The sequence below is a fragment of the Lethenteron reissneri genome, chromosome 24 (genome assembly GCF_015708825.2).
Source record: "Lethenteron reissneri isolate LAM-NWPU_2019-01 chromosome 24, ASM1570882v1, whole genome shotgun sequence".
NCBI lineage: Eukaryota > Metazoa > Chordata > Hyperoartia > Petromyzontiformes > Petromyzontidae > Lethenteron > Lethenteron reissneri.
The window spans coordinates 19,056,179-19,081,814 of NC_083802.1; the positions used below are offsets into that span (position 1 = coordinate 19,056,179).

At 52.1% G+C, this 25,636-nt stretch overlaps 1 protein-coding gene across 4 annotated transcripts; it reads right to left on the bottom strand.

Annotated features, from left to right (window-relative positions):
* Window positions 1-1,162: 1,162 nt before the first annotated feature.
* Window positions 1,163-25,459, bottom strand: LOC133346750 (tyrosine-protein kinase CSK-like). 4 transcript variants are annotated; one of them, XM_061558600.1, is made up of 13 exons: window positions 25,322-25,459; window positions 22,699-22,830; window positions 15,514-15,684; window positions 14,832-14,953; window positions 13,756-13,975; window positions 12,910-13,006; window positions 12,450-12,515; window positions 12,049-12,151; window positions 9,005-9,089; window positions 7,043-7,116; window positions 6,278-6,473; window positions 3,593-3,679; window positions 1,163-3,084 (listed from the first exon to the last, which is right to left on the bottom strand). In XM_061558600.1, exons 2-13 carry the CDS (start codon window positions 22,738-22,740, stop codon window positions 2,896-2,898), a joined length of 1,452 nt encoding a protein of 483 aa, XP_061414584.1. In that variant the 5' UTR covers window positions 22,741-22,830; window positions 25,322-25,459; the 3' UTR covers window positions 1,163-2,895. The 4 variants fall into 4 exon arrangements, with proteins under 4 accessions (XP_061414584.1, XP_061414585.1, XP_061414583.1 ...); XM_061558601.1 differs by lacking the exons at window positions 22,699-22,830; window positions 25,322-25,459 and adding an exon at window positions 19,292-19,357 and having other exon boundaries at window positions 15,529-15,684; XM_061558599.1 differs by lacking the exons at window positions 22,699-22,830; window positions 25,322-25,459 and adding an exon at window positions 17,311-17,361 and having other exon boundaries at window positions 15,529-15,684.
* Between the last annotated feature and the right edge of the window lie 177 nt (window positions 25,460-25,636).

The following is a 25,636-nucleotide window of genomic DNA, read 5'->3' on the forward strand; positions in this document are numbered from 1 at the left end:
CTATGTATCTTGGTGATATCTGTCTGCTTATATGTCTGTCTATAGTTTTCTGGTTATATTCTATGTCGCTATTTTATTATACCTGATGATGATTGCTTGTGTTGCAATCGAAACGTCGTATGCTATTATTTAATTTATTATTTTATTTTTATACGTGACTTTACCGAAAAAACCAAAGAATAATTCCTGCAGTCACGAAAGCTCCAAAATTAAGATGTGGAGATAGATAACGCATTCTGCTAATCATTGATTTTAGGACTCGGCAAACAAGACAGTGCGGTGACACTTATGTCCTTCTTGATAACAAAATAACCTCAGAAAAAGTTTATCTTACAAACCCAACTGTAAAATGTACTCCCTCGAACTATCCACAGTCATAAAAATTGAAACGTCTTCAAGTCTGAAGGTAAAAGTCTCTCGGCCGTCACCAGAGCATGAGTGAGACTTTGGATTAATAACAAGGTGCCATGGTGTAAAAGGCTGCCGTAGCAGACTTGCCATCCAGAGGCAGCCGGTTTGATTCTATCTCCGGGCGCGGCGATTGAAACAATAGCACAAGTTTATTACATATTCTTGGTTCTTTCGGTAAAGTCACGTAGAAGGGAAATAATAAAATAATATAAATATGAAACAATACAAATTCTCACGACGTTTCGCCTGCAACACAAGCAATCATCATCAGGTGTGAAATCCACAGCAAGAAAACTTGAAAAGAGTGGCGGCTTTTCTTGCTGTGGATTTTACACCTAATGATGATTGCTTGTGTTGCAGTCGAAACGTCGTGAGAATTTAGATTTTTTTATTGTTTTATATTAATGTTATTTTATTATTTCCCTTCTACGTGACTTTACCGAAAGAACCAAGAATAGGAATCCCTGCAGTCACGAAAGCTTTAAATCAAAATTAAAGTTTATTACATTCCTCGCCTGTCACACCACCGCCTCTGACCACCCTGAAATATAAATAGGTACACGCATAGTCGATCGATCGGCAGGTCGATTACGGTGGCGTAAAGTGTGGGTAACGACAAAACCATCGATGAAATGGGCTCTTCCAGAGCTCCCCTTGAGCGCGGTGGCCCTTCCGTCAGCAGCGGCTGCAGCAGAACACTGCAGGGCTGCGCCTGGACCTCGCAAACGAGCACTGCAAAACACGCGTGTACTGTATAATAACACTTTGATTTTATTTAAAATTAGAGCTTTTACATTGATTTAACCCCATCACCTCCCGATGGATTATATTTTGGAGTAGGTACAAAAACAACTTGCCGGCTATGTAAGGGGTAGACCCGTGAATCGACAAAGTCACGTAAGCAAAAATATTTAGATTTAAAATCTGCATCCACGCGTAACAAATTTAGCTCGGCAATAGCATAGCGACTGTTGCCCGAAGTTTATCGAATGACCAGGTGATAAGGACATGGCTTCATCAACGAGCCAATCACGGACGACCGTGACATCCCCAAGATGGGTAGTCGGTTGAATACGTGGGTTTTCACGACTAATAGTCTTCACAATTCTGGATAGTCGCCTGATGAGGCTGGTTGTAATCACCAGAGAAACGTCGTACCCGAATTGTAAATGTTGTGGGTTTACTCTCCAACACCCCGGTGTGCTGTACTAGTAACTAATTAGCACGTTTTGCTTACGTGACAAACCTTGCTAAGTGGTTGTCTCGGGTGGTGGCGGGTTTAACGACACATTTATATTTACGCGATCTCACCCAAAGAAAACCCTTTATTATGGATACCAAGAAGGAGCTGTCCAAAAAGTGATGCTACAGGAAGTCATATCCCACCAGCTGATACCTCTAGAGTCCAGAGTTTGGTTATATGTACCTGACACATCCTCCGTCTCTTTGCATACTCATGTAAGAATCACCAAAAATATATTGTATCTATGTCGATCTTCTTTTGCACCGTACGTAGCCAAACGTGCTAGTCGGAGGTGCGGGGAAGGACAACAACATTTTTATTCCGAATGGCTTTGAGTTCTTTTTTCCGAGCCAACTTTTGTTACTGGACATGAACTTTACCATCGTCATTATGGTTCGTGCACTCTTTCAATTTCTTACTTTTGCTCCTATTGCTCTTTTCCATTTGCTTCATTGCTGTACCGAGTTTTTTTCATGTTTTTGCTTTTGTGAGTTTGCTTACCCAGGCCACTCTTGCAAATTAAGACTCTCTCCCTCTCTCGAGCTCTCACCCCGCTTCAACAAATACACACTCGAGACTTGAGAGTACTCGCCGACGCGACGGGATGGTGGCGGCGATCGGAGTGAATCGTTGGATAAACCGGCGGCGCGACAACCTCAGGCGAAAAATCGCTCGGGCTGAGAAGAAATCGCGATGTGTGGACGGATCTGTTGCAGCTCCAGAAACTCTGCAAAACCCCGACACGACCCAAGGTCTGGCTCGTGCTGCGGCTCTCGCGTGTGTGCTGCTGACGATGGTCAAGCGAGCAATGCCACACAGGGTCACGGACGAAGCTGGCTGATGGTGGGGGCACCAGAAAAACCTCATGGCCCCCCCTCCCCCCCGCCATGGCCACACTGCCACTCCACCTCTCCCGCCACCTAGGGTTGCCACCTCTGGGGAGGAAAAAAAAAAACCTAGACATACCATGGCAATACGAATATTTCACAGTGCCAGAAGAGGGGAAAACTACACACAAATTCATTGCCTCAAATGCCATATGATTATTATAATAACCGAAATCTTTAAGTAACGTCCCAGGAAGACTCGCAGAGTTCCCAAAAACAACTACCTGAAAATAAGACAGATTCTGTGAAAACCGGGACAGGTGGCAACTCTACCCTGATCTAAACCCCCCGCCACCCCCCCGCGCCCCCACCCCTTTACCCCCACGGACTCGGAACCCCCCGCGGGCGCCACTCTCAGCACTTCTGCAGGTCGTCGCGGATCTTCTCGTGCTGCAGGATTCGCCGCAGGTCGCGGAAGCTGGGACGACACGCTGGATCCACGTGCCAGCACGCGCTCATGGCGCTGCTCACAGTGCTGGGGCACAGCTCAGGGGGGTCCATGCGGTAGCCATCCTCCACGTATTCCACCACATCCTTTAAGGGCTGCAGCAACGGGGGTCAAGAGGTCACGAGGTGGAGGGGGAGGGGCGGTAGGGAGGTCAGCGAGGAAACACGAGGTTAGGGTGCAACGTAGATAACAGCATTTGCATCACATCTGTGTGTATGTAGAACTTCTTTCCAACCGTACCTAGCCAACCGTGCTAGTCGGAGGTGTGGCTACACGTGACTGCATCTCAAGACGCTGTTCAAAAATTGGAGGAATTGTTGTTTTGTAGACAGGGAGATATTGGTCACTGTGCGAGTCGATGGGTGTCTGTATAAGTTTATGGGTCTCTGTGTTTATGGGTATATGCGTGCATCTGTGGGTCTCTGGGTGCATCTGTGTGTCTCTGTGTGCGTCTATGGGTCTGTGCGAGTCTATTGGTCTCTGTGTCCGTCTATGAGTCTCTGCGTGCGTCTATGGGTCTGTGTGCGAGTCAAGGGTCGGTGTGCGTAGTAGGTGAGTTGGTGAGTGATGGTGGCGCTGGTGAATATCCTGCCGCTCGCTCACCACGCGGGGGTAGGGAACGCGGCCGAAGGAGTAGATTTCCCAGAGGAGGATTCCAAAACTCCACACGTCTGACTTGGTGGAAAATTCCTGCATCCACGCACAAATGCGAATCATCGTAATCATCGTTTGTAATTTCCTCTGAAGAAAAAAAAAAAACCCACCGTCACGTGTACTTGATCATACAATACAAGACAATTTGCTTTGGTATGTTGCTCATGCAGAGCATCCCAAGTCCCTCTATAATAAGTAGCGTAAAAGAAACTCAATAATCGTTCACCCCAATCAATCCGGCTCAAACATGAGCCAACTCAAATGCGCGTGTTAATTTGGTTTATGCGAGACTTGGGGACTCTGGCTTCGGTGGTGGGGAGTTAATGATGACGTCACCCTGCTGCTGCTCTATTTAAGACCGGGAGCCAGAGCAGAGCCTCACCATTCTGGCGAATTGCCCGATGATGCTGGATGCAATTACCAGAGAAACGTCGTACTTAAATTGTAAATGTTGTGGTTTCACGCTTCAACACACCGGTGGGCTAAAGCAGTGAACTATTTGTCTTTAGTCAACGTGACACTTTTTTACTGATTGGCCGTGTCGGGTGGTGGAGGGTTACGATACATGTATAAATAACGCGATCTAAACCCAAAAATGTTGATTATGAATAATATTGGTCGCGAAAGCCTCCCACGTGTTAAACTGACTAACAACTCTCAAAGCCCTCCCTCGCCACGGCTGATCTGAGACGACCGCCAGGAACCGCCCAGAGCTCATCGTGAGCCAATCTCAAGATGCGAACACTCGGAACACCACGTTACAGCGATTCCTGGAAACACGAAGGCCCACGTGCCATGAAGAGGCCATGCGAGTACAGTAGCAAGCCACGTTTAATAAATAACGCCTGACTTTCAACGACATTTCAACACTTCATTCAAATGGCACTGCCTCTAAAAGGGGAACGCATTTAACAGGTGACGTTTTGGGGGGGGGCGATAGTTCTCCTCCGTGTGTGATGAAACATAGCAGAGAGAGAGGCCCAAGAGATTGAGTGAATAATAGTTGGAGACTGCACGATACACCATATACATCGCTTACACACGGCACCCCGTACACGTCGCGATACCCTCTGCACCATGTGCGCCGTGGCGCCATGCGTGGATGTAGCAGGAAGTGAGTGCAGCGAGCGAGAGGACGAACCACCTCCGCTCCACGCCGGCGGCGCTCGCACTGCCGATGCGAGCGACCAGCAGAGGGCGACAGGCGCTTACGCGTCCGGCAGTGCGGACGGGAAGGGTTCAAAGCGCCCCTGGCAGTCGGGGCAGGGGTGACATCAACTCTCTTCCTTATCAAGATGACCTATCGGGTTGCGTACTTCCTCAGACTGTCATTTGTACTGGAGCCTGCCATAGGAATGTGGAATTTCCCACCGCTGGTTCGGGGCCACGATTGGAGATGAGCCAAGTGGCACCCCGGTGGCCCAACTGAACAGGGAGACGCTTTGACCTTTGACTCGAACAATGTGTAGCTCTTAAAAAAATGTACCCGTAAAAACAAAGTTTTTCACTATAAATCCTTTATATGCGTGGCATCGGTTTAATTTTATTATTCATTTCTGTTTTTCTTGAGTAAGCAAGCAAGCAAGTGAAGTTAATATAAAGGATTTAAAAATGAAAGATCACCTCTTGACATGCCCCGTATATTCCCGAGGGCACTAGTGTTGACCCGTTTTACCACTTTCAAGAACCTGGCGGCTTCAATGTAACTGCTCTATAAATAGTCTCTATTGTACAGCGTGGGGGCAGGGATTTCATGCCATGTGGTTAGTCAACATTTGCGTCATCATGAAACGGGCGGCTAGAATCCTCTCGTCCTCTGGCTTCAGATGGCTGCCACCTATGGGTCAAATGATTGTCTGCCACCATTAAGCAATTGTTAATTTAATATTAAACATTTTTTCCCTAAACAGTGTAAAATTTTGGAAAAAAATTTTCACGAAAATTAATTGTCACGCACAACGAGTCTGTGTGCAAAATGTCAGCTCGATTGGATCACGGGAAGTGGGTTAAAAAACGACCGAAAGATTTGCACGGTCATAAGCAAGCAAGCAAGCACTCAAGCACGCAAGAAAGCAAGTGAACCTAATATAAAGGATTTAAAAACGTCGTCCGGTGTTCATTTTGGTGCAACTGGAGGCCTCTTCACGGACGCAATTACGCCGGCACCGTGAAGATGAAACGTTACTGAGGCAATGAAAAATGGGGAAGGGTTAAGTGCCACAGCTGGGGTTAGTGCTAGGGCTCAGACTAAAGCTGGGGTCCGATTGGCTGATGTGGTTAGAATCATGGCTAGTGTCTTGTCGGCCATTTAGGTTAGACTTAATGCTCTGGTCTGTTTGATGTGCTGAATCCACTGCCCATAACAATCTGGCCCTCCTTTCAATGACCATCCATGTACACCCTTGTCACAGCTTGCTCGCTCCCCCCGACGCTGCCCCCAACACAAACACACGCGGCTACAGACGCTGCCCACGTGACTGGGCCGCGAGTCCCGGCTACATCACGAGCGAAAGATCGAGACAGCGAGGGAGACGGTAGTCAAGACAGCGAGGGAGACGGTAGTCAAGACAGCGAGGGAGTGAGCGCGCGGGCAAGCAAGAGGTGCCGTGGCGGCGGCGGCGGCGGGCTACCCACGTGCTTGCGCAGTGCCTCCGGCGACGTCCACTTGACAGGCAGCTTCTTGGTCATGCTGCCCTTGCCCCGCTCCCCCGCCAGGCCGAAGTCGGCCACCTTGGCGGTCATGTCCTCCGAGATGAGGACGTTACGGGCCGCCAGGTCGCGGTGCACGAAGTTCTGCTCCTCCAGGTAGTCCATTCCCTCGCACACGTGACTGCATGCACACGCACGCACGCACACACACGCACGCACACGTCAACACGTGCAATCCAGCACGCAAATGCGCACACACGTGTACGTGCACGAGCTCGCACGTGCATTTATACATAAGCACAAGCACACTCCCGCCCACACTGGGATGTGCGCACGCACACAAACGCACAGACGCGTGCATGCACGCACACGTATACGCACGCGTGTCGTCACACAGAAACGTGCATACATCCGTATGTACGCTCAGACTGTTGGGCCAAGTGAGCAATGAGACCTCCATTGAATTGATGATGATCATACTTCGATTTAAAGCTTTCGTGACTGCAGGGATTCGTGACTTTACCGAAAGAACCAAGAAAATCATCATACTATATTATACAAAAAACTTTTGCTGGCTGGCTGGCTGATGCGCATGCAAGTGCATAGTCGTGACGTCACCACGCACATCTGCGTGATAACATCACCCGTGCAAATGCGAGGGCAGTGCTAGTGATGATTAAGAATCAATATGGTTCGGAACGATGCTGATGACGACGACAACAATGATGATGATGATGTGTCAGGACTTACAGGGCAAACGTGATCTGCTCCACCTTGGTAATCCCCGCGCGACCCCGTGACCTCAGGTAGTTGATGAGGCTGCCCTGTGAGGGGAGGGGGCAGGTGACGGCTCAGACGCAAACTCCCTCCGCTCACAGACGAAGCCGAAACTTCCAAGAAATACGTTTTCATTTTCAAACCAGACACGTAGCGTCGGAGAAGGGGTGGGGCTAATCTTCACTTGATGACACACAAGCTGTCTCGAGTAGTTGGTGGGTTTGGGTGGGGGGGGGGAGGTGGTCAAAATATAGAAATGAGACCGCTAAGCGATGGGCAATGCAGCTTTTTAATGAGCCCAGAAGAGTTCAACCCGAGTCAAGACTCTCTTTCAGAAGGGACCCGATAGTTTTTTTTTTCCACGCGAGTGACTCGTTCTATTGTTCTAGTTTGGACCAGGGCACCGGCACACAATGTCCAACTCTTTTTTCGAATGACATCGCAGGATCCATAAAGTTCTCTCTGAAGTGGACGGCGTGTAGCTCATGGTTTGTACACCCGCCGGTGTCAACCGGGAAGGCGTGCCGGGATCGAAACCAGGAGCGGCGAACACGCCATGGCTCAATCCAAGTCATACTGGGGGGGGGGGGGGGGGGGGGGGGGGGGGGGCAGCTGGAGCGGAATGCACGATGGACAAAATCAGATGGTAAAATCGTCGCCTTTGCCGAGTTCCTTTCACACGGACCTGCATCGTGTGCCCACAGAGGTTTTTGTGCGGCGGCCCTTCAAGCAAGGTGACACCGCGCGTCTGTACGAAATATCCGCGTGAATTGCTACGATCTATTCTTTAATCTCGCCATTAGATTACGTCCCGTGGGCCGGAGGAGTCAGTTTAACACGGATGCTTTCGCGAGCAATATTATCCATAAGAGGTGTTTTGGTTAGATCGCGTAAATATAAATGTGTCGTTAGACCCGCCACCACCCGACACAGCGAATTTGTATTGTAAATGTATTTACAAAAAAGTGTCATTGTTATAATGGGATTATACTCTCCAACACACCGGTGTGCTGTACTAGTGACGAATTGGGACGTTCTGTTTACGGGACAAACCTTACTAGTTGCCTGTGTCGGGTGGTGGCGGGCTTAACGATGCATTTATATTTACGCGGTATAACCCACAGACACCTCTGTTGTGGATTATTAAGCGACGTTGTTTGTCTGCCGTTAAGCGGCGTCGTCCCGCGTGCCAAGAGGACGATGAGGGCAGCCGCTCCGTGCGGACCGAGGCGGCGTTTGCCAGAGCGAAGTGGAACAGATCTCTTTTCTTTTTGCTACGTTTCGCGCCCACGTGATGCAACCAAAAAAAGGACAGAGAGAGAAAAAAATGAAGAGGCCACGCCGGAGTGTCGAGTCGGCACCGGTGAAGACCCCCCCCCCACCCCCGGGGTTTGTGCATTCCAGATTCCAGCCAACCGCCTGTGATCAAACCGGATCTTCCAGTGTGGGGAGTCGATGGAACGCTCAGCCGCGACTTCACGCACACACAAAATACCCCCCACCATTGACTATTGTGGCGTTTCGCATAATAATATCGCTGCAATGGCAGTTCTGAAAAATAAAAACGTGCGTTACACACGTGTGTGTTTGTGTGCAATCCGGGTTCGATTCCCACTCGCGTTCAAAACCAGGGACGATTATCTAAACCGGTCCTAGGCCTCCTCAAGGTCAACTCAGCCTCTTTGTCATCGTTGTGCCGTGAGCAGGAGTGATGGGTGCAGGGAGCGGTAGTGTAGCTGTTAGCGCGCTGCACTGCGAACCCGGTGGCTCGAGGTGGAATCGCCGGGCACACGGGCAGGGGGGGGGGTGGTATTTTGGGTGAGTGGAGCCGGGCGACCTCTCTACCACCGCTTCGCCTCCGAACTCTGTGATGCTGCCATCTCGTTAGCGTCATCGTAGCCGTGGCCTCCCCGTGGGCCTCCCCGCGGCCCTCACCTTGGCCATGTACTCGGTGACGATGTAGAGGACCTCGCCCATCGCCGCGCCCAGCAGATTCACCAAGTGGCGGTGGCGGAGCTTCCTGGTGGGTTTGGGGACAGAGTGGGCGATCGACTTTTGGTTAGAGCGAAGGGACATGGTCCGGGGATAGGGTTAGGAGGTAGGGTCGTAGACTTAAGGATAACGTTAGGGTCAGTGATAGCATTGGTGACGGATACAGCACGAATAACAAGTAAAAAACTCAACACATTCGTCAACAACACTGTGGCCTTTAAAAGCAAAAAGTATGATAGTGTGCGACGTTTCAGGCAATGGCTATGAGTCACAGCAAAAAGGCAGGCCATCGAGGATGAGTGGATAGCAGTTTTAGAGTCGATAAGATGTTTCTAAACCAGGGTAAGATATAGGGTCAGGCTTTGTGGTTAGGGATTGTGTTGGGATTGTGTTGGGGTTGTGGGTTGTGCTCGGGGTTGTGTTAGGGTTCGAGGTTGTGTTTGGGTTAGGGGTTAGGCTTTGGGTTTAAGGGTTGTGTTAGGGTTTGGGGTTAGGGTTTGTATTAGGGGTTGTCAGGGTTAGGAGTTGTGTCAGGGTTAGGAGTTGTGCTAGGGGCTAGGATTAGGTTTTGGGGTCAGGGTTTTTGTCGGGTTTTCCCTCGCCATGATGGTTATCTCGCACATGAACTCACGTCACGATGGTGATCTCGGACATGAACTCACGTCATGATGGTGATCTTGCACATGAACTCACGTCATGATGGTGATCTTGCACATGAACTCACGTCATGATGGTGATCTCGGACATGAACTCACGTCATGATGGTGATCTTGCACATGAACTCACGTCATGATGGTGATCTTGCACATGAACTCACGTCATGATGGTGATCTTGCACATGAACTCACGTCATGATGATGATCTCAGACATGAACTCACGTCATGATGGTGATCTCGGACATGAACTCACGTCGTGATGGTGATCTCAGACATGAACTCACGTCATGACGGTGATCTCGGACATGAACTCACGTCATGATGGTGATCTCGGACGTGAACTCACGTCGTGATGGTGATCTCAGACATGAACTCACGTCGTGATGGTGATCTCAGACATGAACTCACGTCATGATGGTGATCTTGCACATGAACTCACGTCACGATGGTGATCTCGGACATGAACTCACGTCATGATGGTGATCTTGCACATGAACTCACGTCATGATGGTGATCTTGCACATGAACTCACGTCATGATGGTGATCTCGGACATGAACTCACGTCATGATGGTGATCTTGCACATGAACTCACGTCATGATGGTGATCTTGCACATGAACTCACGTCATGATGGTGATCTCAGACATGAACTCACGTCATGATGGTGATCTCGGACATGAACTCACGTCGTGATGGTGATCTCAGACATGAACTCACGTCATGACGGTGATCTCGGACATGAACTCACGTCATGATGGTGATCTCGGACGTGAACTCACGTCGTGATGGTGATCTCAGACATGAACTCACGTCGTGATGGTGATCTCAGACATGAACTCACGTCATGATGGTGATCTTGCACATGAACTCACGTCATGATGGTGATCTCGGACGTGAACTCACGTCATGATGGTGATCTCGGACATGAACTCACGTCATGATGGTGATCTTGCACATGAACTCACGTCGTGATGGTGATCTTGCACATGAACTCACGTCATGATGGTGATCTCAGACATGAACTCACGTCATGATGGTGATCTCGGACATGAACTCACGTCATGATGGTGATCTCGGACATGAACTCACGTCATGATGGTGGTCTTGGACATGAACTCACGTCATGATGGTGATCTCGGACATGAACTCACGTCATGATGGTGATCTTGCACATGAACTCACGTCATGATGGTGATCTTGCACATGAACTCATGTCGTGATGGTGATCTCGGACATGAACTCACGTCATGATGGTGATCTCGGACATGAACTCACGTCATGATGGTGATCTCAGACATGAACTCACGTCATGATGGTGATCTCAGACATGAACTCACGTCATGATGGTGATCTCGGACATGAACTCACGTCATGATGGTGATCTCGGACATGAACTCACGTCATGATGGTGATCTTGCACATGAACTCACGTCGTGATGGTGATCTCGGACATGAACTCACGTCGTGATGGTGATCTCGGACATGAACTCACGTAATGATGGTGATCTCGGACGTAAACTCACGTCATGATGGTGATCTCGGACATGAACTCACGTCATGATGGTGATCTTGCACATGAACTCACGTCATGATGGTGATCTTGCACATGAACTCACGTCATGATGGTGATCTCAGACATGAACTCACGTCATGATGGTGATCTCGGACATGAACTCACGTCGTGATGGTGATCTCAGACATGAACTCACGTCATGATGGTGATCTCGGACTTGAACTCACGTCATGATGGTGATCTCAGACATGAACTCACGTCATGAGGGTGATCTTGCACATGAACTCACGTCATGATGGTGATCTCAGACATGAACTCACGTCATGATGGTGATCTCGGACATGAACTCACGTCATGATGGTGATCTCGGACATGAACTCACGTCATGATGGTGATCTCGGACATGAACTCACGTCGTGATGGTGATCTCAGACATGAACTCACGTCATGATGGTGATCTCGGACTTGAACTCACGTCATGATGGTGATCTCAGACATGAACTCACGTCATGAGGGTGATCTTGCACATGAACTCACGTCATGATGGTGATCTCAGACATGAACTCACGTCATGATGGTGATCTCGGACATGAACTCACGTCATGATGGTGATCTCGGACATGAACTCACGTCGTGATGGTGATCTCAGACATGAACTCACGTCATGATGGTGATCTCGGACTTGAACTCACGTCATGATGGTGATCTCAGACATGAACTCACGTCATGAGGGTGATCTTGCACATGAACTCACGTCATGATGGTGATCTCAGACATGAACTCACGTCATGATGGTGATCTTGCACATGAACTCACGTCATGATGGTGATCTCGGACATGAACTCCTGCAACGTCGACGACTCCATGTGGAGGGACTTGACGGCGACGGCAGTGCCCTTGTACTGGGCCAGGTACACGTCTACGGGACAAAGACAAAGATCCCCCGCGTAGCCTTAACAGCCTCTGTTGTGGCAAGTGCTGTTAGCGAGTAGCACCTATGAAGGCCAGCACCACGCCCGGCCACAATGTTTTAACACATCAGACTAGGTACTCAATTGAGGCCGAGTCGACCTAGGAGAGGCCCAGGACCGGTTCAGGTGCAACTGAAGATTACCCCCCACCCACCACCCCTGCCCCTATGCAGCAGCCGGCACCCCCTTGCCACAAACCCCGATAGAGGCTGTGACGACTCCCGGCTCCGGGTGACCTTCACTCACCTCCAAACTCGCCACTCCCAATCACCTCGCCGAGCTTCAGTTCGTTCATATTTATGACCCGGCCACCTGAGCACAAGCAAATACAAAGACGCCTTGTATAGTCAAGACAGGGGTTTGGGGAAAGTGCCGTTAGCAAACACCAAAGACACACCAATACCACCATTCAACACTAAGTGATGGTGACGTCACCACGGCACCTGTGCCAGGCCAGGTGCGCTTTGAGGCACCTTGGAAAACAGAGACACGCACACAGGCACAAGTATGTGAGCGAAGCAGAAAGTAATTCCTGCTCACCTCCGATCAGCGCGAAAGAAGTTCAACATGCAGTACATGCATGGGTGGGTCAATTAGACAGATAATGAGCGCGTGTGAGAGTGTCCAAGTTTCATAGTTCACGAGTGAGCATGCGAGCGAGTTCGTGGGCGAGGGAGCTTGCAGAAGGAGCTGGAGTGACACTCACAGTTCAAGAACTCCTGCTCCTTCATCGCCAGCGCCGTGCTGGTGAGGCGCGGGTAGGTGAGGCGCGTACACAGCCCGTTGGCGTCGGTCCAGTAGTACTAGCGCACGGACACAACGAAGACAAAGAACCCCCAGGTAGCCTTCAACAGACCGTTGGGGCAAGTGCTGGGTGGGTGGCCAGCACCATGTCCGGCCACCTTTGTCTCCCCATTGCTGATGTTTACAAACCACACGAGCAGCTACAAATTTAAAGCTAAGTTGCCCTGGCTAAAGTTGACCTGGCTTTGAGAAACAATCAAACTCCGGCCGCCGAGTTCAATAGCGCAGGGTACCAATCACTGCGCCACCACTCCCAACACGCATGGACACACACACTTTTCCTCGGGCATAGCTGATCTGCGCCCACCGGCTGTTTTGCCGAACCGGCTAGGCAGGCAAGGGGGTATTTATTTTATGAGCGAGGTAGGGAATGGGTCAGGGATTTTCCACGTGCTTGGCCAGGCTGCCAGGTAGATTATTAGGACCCGAGAGGTTGATACGCAGGTAGACAAGTCAGGAGGGAGTAGGGAGGAAGTAGGGAGCCAGATATGTACGCTCATAGAAATTTGGATATGCAGGCAGGTGGACGAGTCTGCAGGCATGCATATTGGTCGGTGTATAGGTGGAGAGGCAGGTAAAGCAGAAGGTATGCAGGTAGGTATGTGTCCATTGTAGGTAAGTACTTAGGCAGACAGGTAGGTAAGTCTTTAGGCATGCAAGTGCGTATGTATACATGTAGGTTGGTAGGCAGGTAGGCAAGTCATTAGGTTTGCAAGTGGGTATGTGGGTGAGCGGGGAGGGGGCCTACGTCGATGAGCTTGGGCAGGCTTTCGAAGTCAACGCCGGGATCCACGGAGAACTGCCCGTGATGGCAGGCCACGTGGTAGTGCTCGACGCGGCTGCCGCAGCTCACGCACAGCGTGTAGTCGCCCGGGTAGTTGGTGGACTCCCGCACCAGGAAGAGGCCGTCCGAGCGTGGCATCAGCAGCTGCTCCGCCTCCTCCCGCGAGATCTTCCCGTGGAACCAACTGGAGATGGCGGCAGAAAGGGAGTGGGGGGGGGGGCACACCGAGGGGAGGGGGGCACAGAGGGCACGGGACAGACCCAGATGTGTTTTTTTCATTATCGTCGTCGTCGTCGTCGTTCATGTCGGAGCTGTGTACAGCTCAGTGGGCCTTGCCCGAAGAAATAAAAAAGTAGTTGAGTTTGGTCAGAGCGCTTTTAGAAACCTGAACCCAGGTCACGAAAAATACGTCTAAATTATTATAGAATGTCACCTGGAATGTGCCTCGAGATGGAACGTCTCATTTGGAAGGGAGTCCGGGGTGCTGACTGACGCGCGCATTGTTAACGTGCAGGAACGCGTGTGCACGCACAGGCATGTGTGCACGTGCATGAATGCGTGCACACGTATCCCACATCGGGGGTGTATTCGGTGCCAATTTAGGGTGGTGGTCTTACTCTGGGCTCACTGACCACGGTGAGTGGCACAGGCCATCACCAAGATTCCCCGGCGTGCCAACAATGTAGGACAAACACGCACGGTACAGGGAGCAGTAAAGCAGGGTGCAGGAAGGAGTGGTGGGGGGTGCAGGGAGGTCTTTGAGGGGGGGGGGGGGCTACGTGGAGGTGCGAGGGGGGTGCAGTGTGCACGCACAGCATGGAGTCCATCTTCTCCCTGGGTGGGGGGCCGACCCCCTTCGGCTGCTGCGATGCGAGGAGGAGGAGGAGGTGGGGAGGCCTTCACGCCCAGCAGCGACCTCGGCAGCGCAGGGGTGGGGGGTCTCAGAGAGGAGGAGCGGGGGGGTGCAGCCGGAATTGGAGGGTGCACGGAAGAGGGGGTGATGCAGGAAGGAGTGCGGGAGGGGGGCGGGGTGCACGCACGGCATGGAGTTCATCTTATCGCCGGTCGGGGGGGCGCCCCCCCTCGTTTGCTGCTGCATGTAGGTGATGGGGATGAGGCCTTCACGCCCGGTCGCGTCCTTCGCAAGAAACCACTGCTTACTCTGTGGGGGGGCGGGGGGAGGCACCGGGGGGGTGGGGGGGACCCGGGAGGAGGGAGACAGTCAGAGGTGTCGTCATCATCGTCCTCGTCATCTATAAGTCAGCTAATATTCATACTCGAATATTCATCCTAAATCTAAAAAAACTGAAAATTCATGAAGAATGCGTCGTCATCACCGATTAAACAACATCATCGCCATATATATCACCGTTCATTACGACTGTCATCATCAACACCTTCACACCATCGTCTTCGCTATTTTCATTTACACCCGCGTTTACTACCATCGCGATAATCCTCATCATTGGCACCAACGCCCTCAATGTTGTAATTGCCGCCAATATCATTACAATAATACAATTACTGTGACCATCATCATCATCACCTTTCCACACGTACAGCTCGAAGTCGAACGCAACCAAAACCGACAACACGCGACAGGGCACAGCATTCAGAGGATCCGCTAGAGGCCCCACCAAATTCATGTGCAGCACCCGAAGAAAGCGCTGACGCGCGAGGGGACAGCACCGCAATTCGCGTCTCCGCGGCGGGCACGCCTACGTTGGAGGGCCTCACGTTGGAGGGCCGCACGATGGTGAGGCGGTCGCCCTTCGCGAAGGGCAGGTCCTTCTTCTTCTCCCCGTTGAAGCTGAAGCGCGCCACGCACACCGACCCGGGCTCCCAGCCGTGACCGTTGGCCTTCGCGGACGCCTGGGTGGCCGCGGGGACAGCCTGCGGGACACGGACGCGCGCCGCCACCACGTGTTTGTTAGAACAACGTGTTCAGCAGAGGCGTGATGGTGAAGAGTAAAGGCGTGATGGTGAAGAGAAAAGGCGCGTGGCGCTGAGATTTGCTCGCTCACGCCACTGCGGGCAGAAGGGCCTTCACTGGAGGACGTTCCAGACAGCCCCTTTAAGGCGTGGTGTTTTCTTAGTCTTACTCTTCCACGCGGGCCAGACGTCTCGACGAGGTGGGACGTACCCCAACGCTTTCTCTCACCTATCTATCCTACTGGGTGCATTGAAAGCTGCGGTAGGGCAGGGGCGGTGGTGGGGGGGGAGGGTTATTCAAGAAACTAGCATCGTCGTTTCAACTCTAGTGCCAGGAGATGGCATCGAATTGGAAACATCAGCATTGCAGTTCGCGCAGCGTGATAACTGTTACACAGCAGCAACATCCTCTATAATTTAGCTGTGGCCAAGAAAGCCTCACTTGAGTGTCGAGACTCAATTTAATCGAGTCTCACGATTATGATCTGGCATTTAAACGCATGTCCCACCACCACCATCGTCATCAGCTTTGTGAACCAAGTCATCCTTGCGATTGAGATGCATCCTGATCTCTGGGGTTCTCACCTTGGCTAAACAAAATTAACTTCAAGAAATGTGATGATCATCGAGTATCGATATCTCGCCTCCCATGCGGAATATCGCGAGGCTCCACACTATGTTGTCCTACGAGGAAGGATGGTCCTTGCCGAAGGAATGTGGAATTTCCACCACTGGAAATTCCACAATCGAATTCCAGCCAATGGGAGATGAGCACCACCACCACGCTCTTTTTAAGCTTCCCGAAAAACGTGGAAACGCACTTCAACTTTAGTGGACACACACACACTCACTGGCACGGGTATACCGACTCGCAAATGTCAACTTTCTAACATATTACAGCCAAAACGCAAAGTGTCACCTGGCAGTGATCTTCACCATCGGCGGCCCAGTGTTTGGAAATTCCACATTCCTATGCTGGGGAGTGGTTCATCCCTAGGACGACTGTTGGCGCTCCGACGCGGTGGCGCCGCTAATTTTCTACACTGGAGTGACGATGGTGATGGTGAAGGTGGTGGTGAAGGTGGTGGTGAAGATGGCGATGACGGTGGTGATGATGATCGGTTTGACGGCTTGGCTAATGTAAAAACACGTCAAGCCCCTGTGTGCAGACCAACCTGCCGTGAGCATACATTCGCAGAATTCCGGTCCGCGTCTCCACATACGAACACGTATTTACTTTAGTCGGGACCCGTATCATCCGCTCGCATTGGTTTAAGCGAGTGAACTCTGGACCGGTCAAAAACCTGTCCAAAAACCTGCCCAAAAACCTGCCCAAAAACCAGTCCAGAGTGTGCTTGCCACAAAGTAAACAGCCGTCTCCAAGGCCAATAGACCAACAGACTTGTACATATTCGTATTGTACACGTTCGTATGTCTACGTGGATGCAGCACGTATCCAAATTTGCCAAACTACAAAATGACTGAATTGGCTCTGTGCAGTCATCCATCCCCTACGTGCAGCAGACGAATCATGCCCCAGGCCAGTCTCGCACACAAGGCTCGCCCTGGTCTCTAGAGGACTCTCACCTTGGTTAAACAAAACACATCTTGCTCCACGGCCATCTCCTCTCGCGCAAGCAACATCGTGACGGGTTGGAAGTTTCACAGATCACTTGTGGAGTTAAGAGGTCATAAATGACCCAGCTCAGCACCCACGTTAATGATAACAAGGTCACGTGTATCATTAACAGGGGCTTTACCAGGTGGGCGGTGGGGGCGTACCGCACTATGTACCCAGGAGACCCGAGTTCTAGTGCCTGGCGAGTGGAATCTGAAGCGGTTTTCACCACCACGACTTCCCTCCAAGCACCCCTTTCACTAAGCACCCCTTTCACTAAACACGCACGCGCCCAGCGTGGTGAAGTACGGTCACACCATCCGTATGACCGACGAGGCGTGAGGGAGGCCTTCAAGCAGCAGTAGACTTTACAAAGGGATGTCATTATTATAATTTTAAAACGCGTACAGAGGTCCAGTAAGTCGACCCTGCACCGCACGTGAACAACCACGTGCTACGACAGGGCATCAACCTTCGGCGGGGCTGATGAAACGATCACCACAGGGTGACTCCGCACCGAGACATTGGACTCTGCACCACATTCACCGGATCATGGCTTAGCAACGTTTCAGAGTCGCAGTCATCGTGCACTGTATCGAGAGCCCGTGCGGCGGGGTTGCATTCTTGGTTAAACCGGCGGGGTAATTTTAGCAACATTTCCGGCCAACTTCAGCTCCTAAAAACAAAAAAAACTTCAACAAAATGTGGAACTGAACTTCGCTCTTGAACACCTCTCGCCCCCTGCCCAGTGATGCCACCTTGGCTGGCTACACCACAAAGACAAAGGTGCCCCGTATAGCCTTTAAGGAGGTGATGGTGGTGGTGACCAGCACTGTGCCCGGCCGCCTTTGTCTCCCGAGTGGCGATGTTTTAACACGTCGCACCGAGTACTCATTTATAACGTCTGAGTCGACCTAGTCCGAGGGCTCGGGTCTGGCTCAGGTAATCGTCACTGGTGGTGGTTGCCCGTGAGCGGTAATCGAACTCGGGTGGCGCGATCCGCAGCGCAGTGCGCTAACCGCTGCACCACCGCTCCCCATGGCAGGTACCTTCACCCCTGGCTTCTGGTCGTGGTCACCCCCCAGTGTTGTTCAGCGCAAGACGGATTATTACCACAAACAAAAGTCCCATTTCGCCGTCTGATTTGTCGGGGGCAAGTGCTGTTAGCGAGCACCTATTAAGTCCGGAAATCACGAAACACACGATGTGCGCCCGGCCGACTTTGTCTTTCTCCAACGACTGCACTGTACTTCCTTTTTTGGCCGAGTTGACCTCGAGGAGGCTCGATCCCGCTCTGGCTACCGCATACCGGAGGCACTGTACAAGCAGGAATTCGGGAAGCCGGCGCTTGCAGACCGCACAGGTAAAAGCGCACCCGATAGCCTTGACAGACTCGTGGGGGCAAGTGCTGTTCGCGAGTAGCAGCTGTAAAGGTCAACACGGCACGCGAGGGGGTGGTGTGGCCAGTACCATGCCCGGCCGCCTTTGTCTCCACACACACACGCGCGTCAATCATCGGCTTGCTATGCCAGGTGAACAATACGACAGCCAATCATCAAATATGAAACGGCCGATACGTAAATGAGAGAACAGTGCTCACGAGCCCGTGTTAGACACACACCAACTCCCGACTCCCAGGCTGCTAGCCAGGTGAGCGGGCGAGAGTGAGCGCAGGTGAGTTGGGGGAGCAGGTGCGGAAGTGAGGTGGTAAGCGAGGTGAGAGAAGAGTGAGCTGGAGAGAGTCAACAGGTGAGAGGTTCGTATTCGAGTGCCTAAGTGGACGAGTGGGTGAGCAGGTTGCAGTGAACAGGTGAGAAGGTAGACAGGTGAGAAGGTAGCTCGCTAGGTAGGTGAGATGGATGAGGTAGGTGAGAAGGCAGATAGAATAAAAGGTGAGAGGGTGAGCAGGTGAGTAGAGGAGGCCGATCTTACCGCGTTCACGCGATTTACCTGCGCAGCGCGACACAAGCAGAACAGGTGAGTCGAGTAGAGATCCAGGAAGTAGAGTTACCTCACCCTCCCCCTACTCCCTCCTCACCCCATCACTCCCTCCTCCTCACCCCTCCGCCTCCCGCACCCACACCCACGCGTTCCCTGTCTCTTACGACACCGGGTGATGAAGCCGTCTTTATTTAGGCCGGCAGCCGTGGAAGGTGCAGGCGACTGCAGCTGTGTGCGGGCCTATCGCCGTGGATTCTGCTGTAGTGCTACTCATCAGGATAATCGTCGTCTTCGTCGTCGTCAGCCATGCTCTAGCCACTGCTGGGTGACGGGAGGTCTCCCCGTGACGTCACAATCTCTGCCTACTGGACACGGGCCGAGTTGTATCCCAGAATCTGTATTTATCCTGGAAGGAATCCAATGAGCTATGAAGCTCTGTGTTCACAGATGTCCAGTAAGTCGCAGATGTCCAGGAGGGAATCTCCCTCCATCCCCCCCGGTGGACGGCATCTGGACCGCGTTCCCTCCCACATTTGGCGGCCATCGCCCCTTGTCGCCATGACGCGTTCTACCCGAGTCAACTTCTCCGGACAGCCTCAATCTGTGCTCCATGTGTTCCTCAATCTGTCCTTCCTCATGATCATAATCGCCATCATCAGATGTTCGTTACTGGTTTACTAAACACATACTTTTTTTGCTCATATCAGAAGTGGTGGATTGATGAAAGGGTGGTAAATAATTTGCATTTTTTTTCCTTCACAAACGTTTGGCACCAAAAATAACGTCCGAGTATTTGACGGAATGCTGAACTTGCAATCCAGAGGTCGCCGATCCGGTTCTTTCTCCCGGGGCGCCACTTAACTCCCCTCATCCTGCCACACCCCCACCTCTGTCCACCCGGCAGTGTCAATGTTCACTGCAGTATGTCGAAGGGCAGGTCACGTGTGGTGGGCTAAAGTGTGGGTACTCGCACACCTTACGAGACGTCTGGCCACGGCGTGTTAAGCCAAGCGTCGGCAAAAATATATTTCAGCAGAATTTCTTTATAACTCCCTTGAGTGCAGTAGTAGGGCCTTCTGCCAGCAGTAGCGTGAGCCAGCAGTTGCAGGGCTGCGCATTTGCCTGTTGTACGTGATTCATATTCCCCCGCGATGGGCAGCGAGCAGTTGCGTAAGACAATTGCACGATTTCCTCGTGGTCTTTCATCTCCATCGCCTACACCCACTGCAGGTGGACGATGAAGTTGCTTTATGCAAACCGGCCGTGAGACCTTTGTCCCTTAATGATCTTTTCGCTTGGAGGGTTAAATAAAGGCGTGGGTGTCACCGCGTGCTCGCCACAATCTGTGTCCACGCCTCACACCTGAACGAGCTGCCCACATCCTCAACGTAACCATCCTCCACTCCTCCCCCTGTCTCGGACTCCACTGTTGGATGAATACCTTCCGGATCCGCCACCGCCGCCACCCCTCGCGAGCCTGTGATGTAATATTAATCCACCTGGCACCGACACGCACCAGCTGATCTCATCGCTCCGTCTCCTCGCTGGAGGTGCTCTCGGATGCGTTCCATACCCCACCGCCCCGCGCCCACCGTCAAAACCGAACCCCAGCCTCTAAACCAAACAAAACTACGTTTCATGTGACCAGGTAAGGCCCACTGAGATATACAGCTTCCTCTCTACACCCCCCACTGCCCCCCCCCCCACAACGCCCCCACCCCCTTTCACCCCCGTCGTGCAGAAACGCGCCCCTCTGCACCTTTAGCCGCGATCACGTGGTCTCAACTTCGTGCACCTGGGCGCTATCGGCCGATGTGGCCCAGGGTTCCCCAAGTCCAGTCCTCGCGACCACCCATCGGCACGCTCCCTCTGTCCGCGTCTAACAATTCACTCCTCCTCCTCCCCCCGTTCAAATTCAAATCGAGAGCCGTTCCTCGCTGCACGCGCCGATGATTGTTAAACACGTCCCGAGGTAACTAACGCAGCAGCACCTGGCACACGCGTAGACACCCACACTGAGATGTCGGTCTCAATTTGAAATCTGGCCATCTCTGTGGAGAGAATCGATTCAAATGAATACCAATGACCCCTCCCCCCACTTCCCATCATTGGCGTGCCCCCCGCCCCCTCACATAGCAATGCCCCCACCCCCATCATTGACGTGCCCCCCGCCCCCTCACATAGCAATGCCCCCTTCCATCAGTGACGTTCACCTGCCCAGTGCCAGATGAAGCTAGTGCGGGGCCCGTAACATGGTGTTATAAAGGGGCCCTAAATAAAAAAATTCAAGTAAATTTTAAAACGCAATTTTTTTCATTTGCTATACAGCCAGATAACACGACAAATCGCTAACCTTAAACACCCCATCGTTCATAAAAGTTGAAGGCGGTATAGTACTAGAGTAATAGAGCAAGTGCAGAATCACTGAACCGGAATTGATAGCTTGAAAGCATTTAGCGCGGGGCCCTTGAAAGTGCGGGGCCCGTAGCATTTGTAGCAACTCATGCTACGAGGATCATCCGGCACTGCACCTGCCCCCCACAATCAGAGGCAGCCCCTCGAGGTGGCTGCAGGACGCCATCGCGGACAGGGTGACGTCGCTGGCTCTCTCGTGCCGTCACCTCGTGGAATAGAACAATTGTAATTGTCCACGACCCGAAGCGTCGCCATCGCCTCCGTTCTTCCTACTGCGAGGTCCGCGCTCTTGTTGCTGCGCGGTCGCAAAGCAAATCCGCGGGCCAGAGTCCGGACAATTATTCGCGTGGATCGCCGTCGTCGGAAGTTCTACAGCTTACAATAGAGCGGGCACGGTCTGGTCTCACCGACTGACACCGCTCACGGGGTGGTTTACATCATGGGACCTCCCTTGCCAGTATCAAAATATAAGAATAGATTTGACCCTTTCTGGCAATAAAACACCACAACAGAAACCTCTTGCAAGGAATCGTGTCTGCATTAACCACATAGACTCGTGGTGACCATGCAAGCAAAAGACATGCTCTGGTAGTATATGTTGATGCATTGTCTTTGAAACTGATTGGCCCACAACAGAGACAGCTTTCTTTAGAGCTTAGTCTCAAACAGAGTTAGGACAGAGGACGCCAAAAGGTTTACCCTGAGGGTGTGGGGAGTGGCACTCTCCCCCACCGCCACCCACTAACCAGCCACCTTCCTCACAAATACCAAAGACTAAGCACGTGCGTCAATAGCTCTGCCCTGAAATATTTGACAAAATAAATATACTCAATAGGCGACGTTTCGGGCAATGGGCCTCTTTCACAATAGGTGGTGAACCCTGTTTACTCCGGAAGCCGTGACTATTCCCATCCTCATCACAGACCTCCTCCCCGCCCCGCTTCTCCCGCTGCGAGTCCCCGTGTCCTCCTCCTCGTCCTCCTGCTCCTCCTCCTCCTCACCTCGTCCTTCCTGATTGAGCTGACGGCTCCGGGTTTAGCCATGGCGGCGGCGGCGGCGAACCGGCTCGGGTCAGATGAGGTCAAGGCAGGTCACGTGAGTTGGGTGCTCGGGTTCACCCTTCCGGCCTGTATCTGCAAAACAAATGAGCACAGAGGCCAGGGGATCGCTAAGTCACTCGAGATGGATGCGTGAAATGCATAATCGTCGTCGTCATCAGAGGCCGTCATATCTCCACCGCTGGATGAAGGGCTTCCCCAGCCGGCGCCATCTCTCACGGCGTTGCCATGCCACAAGCCACACATCCGCAGTGGGTGTCCCTCGTGGGTCGTCTTCCCCCCCCTCTCCTTGGGCTGCCGCTCCGCCTTTAGTCTCGACCACTGGCCATCATCATCATCATCATCCACTCATTCATTCATTGGAACGGCGTGTGCTGCACAAGGCCGTTCATATTACAGTGCGCAACTTTGAATCCGCCAATGTGATTCAATGTTTAATTCACTTATCCTCAACGGCCGATGTGCGGTCACCAGTGTTCACGTACCGATGTTTACGTATTGCCCTAATCTTGTATAAGATTTTATGACCGTATTGATTTAACGTCGCAGCTCACTTTGCTTGTCCTCCGGGTCTCCCTCTTTCTGGCAAGGGACGTCTGTCTCAATGTGGTCTCGTCGCGTTACAAAAGTTGTCACCCTGCTGATGATCATCAATTCACAGATACCTGCGGGCCACTCACAAGCCACCGAGGACTCTGCTACCAAGCCACTCTGAATGGCGTTGTGTCCTCGGTGAAAGCCAAAGGGAATTCTTGCTCAAATGAGCAATGGGGATGGTGTTCAATTCTCGTTTAAAATCCTGAGACAGTGTTGGAAATTCCACGTTCCTACGGCGGAGTGGCGCGTCTGTGCATATGACTACAAGTGTCGACTTCCTCACGAAGTGTGCGATATCAAGGACAGCACGACGAGTGTTCACGTGTTTCAGAGGGTGCGTGTGCGAGCGTGTTTGTGTGCGAGCGTGTTTGTGTGCGAGCGTGTTTGTGTGCGAGACACTGCGGAAGAGAATGGGTGGGTTCGTGTGGGCGTGAGCGCGCGTGAAGGCGTCGTGAGTGTATGTTGGTGGGTTAAGGTGGCGAAGTGGTTAGCGCATTACGCTACGAACCCGGCGATCCAAATTCTGAGCTACGGGAAAAAATCATTGACGAGCGAAATATGAAGCGGTCCTGGGCCTTGCCTTAAAAAAACAAAAGATATAACGCTTTTCAAATACGTCGGCCCATTTAACTTCCAGGCCAATGTTTGCCAGAGTGGAATCTGGATCGGCAGGCAAAATGTGATCCGGATTCACGTTTCCGAGTGTCGTCAACATATAATCTGGTCCGTGCGGGTTGGCAAAGTCCGTGCAACTGATGGGATGTGCAAACATCATACTTTGATGGTTGTACTGATGCATTACGTGGAGGGACAGATACATGCGAAGGAGGAGGCGAATTTAATGTTCGCTTATTGTATTATTTAAGAGAGTCCAGCGATCAGTTGCAAGACATCACTCGCCACTGACGTTTCAGACAAAGCAACGCGCTAATCGCTGCGCCACCGCTCCTCACTTCTTACAGACGTAAGTCATAGCTAACATCGCTTCCTCACCGTGCAGGGCAGGGTTAGGAATTTAAAACCAGTAGTGCTGCATGCACAAAATAAACAAAAGCCAGGAGGAGAATGATTCCAGGTGCGTTACAAATCACGGCATTCCACAAGGTAAACACACGAGTGTGAGGATGCAATGAGCAGGCGCGTCAAGATTACCGTGGCACGCGCACAAGGGCATTGTGTCACCAGGATCCAGGACCGATGTTTGCCAGGAACACACTTAAGGCCGAGTCAACCCAGGGGAGGGGCCCAGCATATGAAGCTCTGATTAAGTTTGCCACTGATGGGGTAGCTTTTGCTGGGATCCAAACCCAGGTTGCTGCTGGTTCCGGTAAACGACACTCAAATATCACTCGTTTCGCTTTACAGGGGAAATTGTTAGACACTGCACACACACACACGAGCACACACCCATAATCACGGTCGCACACAGTCACACTATCACACACACACACTCGTAGTTACAATCATGCAGTGGTAATCAGTTAGGCGTAGAGACCATCACGCAGTCGTATTCAAGAGCACACATGCACACACTGCAGTGTACGGTACTCACGCAGTCACAGACAAGACAAAGATGCACCCGTGGAGCCTTAACAGACTGTAGGGGCAAGTGCTGTTAGCGAGCACCTATGAAGGCCGGCACGGCACACGAGGGGGTGGGTGGCCAACACCACGTCCGACCGCCTTTGTCTCCCTAGCGGCGATGTTTACACACCGCACCAGGTACTCATTTGAGGCCGAGTCGACCTAGGGGAGGCCCAGGACCGGTTCAGATAATCGTCACCGGTGTTGGCCGTGAGCGGGAATCGAACCCGGATCGCGGGGTTCATAGCGCAGCGCGCTAACCGCTCCACCACCGCTCCACCACCGCTCCCCCCACATACAGACACACATACAGACACGGTCACGTGCTCACAGTCTCACACACACAAGGACAGCCACTGCAACCACAACGCCCATCTCGCCTCACCTCTCGGAGGGACGCTTCGAGCCACTCCCCGTTGCTTAAATCATCACACGTCCCGACATCCCTCTGCGCCTCTCATTCTCTCCCCCGCCTGCTCCGTCTCTCCGGCCGCCTTTGTCTTTCCGCACTCTCCCTCATCGGATCTCTCGCGTCGAGGCTGGATATTGGAGTCGCTTTAAATCCAATTGTCGCCTCCCCCCCCGCACCCCAAGTTATTTCGAGCCGGCGAGGGAAGGTATACAGGGGTTGGTGGATTGCGTTCAGAACGGAAGGAACTCGGTTTACGTGAACATTTGAGGTGGGAGGGGGGGATTGGTG

Excerpts from the sequence above, each read along its gene's own strand:
- LOC133346750 (XM_061558600.1), bottom strand. The coding sequence starts at position 22,740 with ATGGCTAAACCCGGAGCCGTCAGCTCAATCAGGAAGGACGAG. Across the intron at positions 15,685-22,698 it reads GCTCAATCAGGAAGGACGAG|GCTGTCCCCGCGGCCACCCA; the intron begins GTGAGGAGGAGG and ends CGTGTCCCGCAG. Across the intron at positions 12,516-12,909 it reads GGAGCAGGAGTTCTTGAACT|GTGGCCGGGTCATAAATATG; the intron begins GTGAGTGTCACT and ends GCTTGTGCTCAG.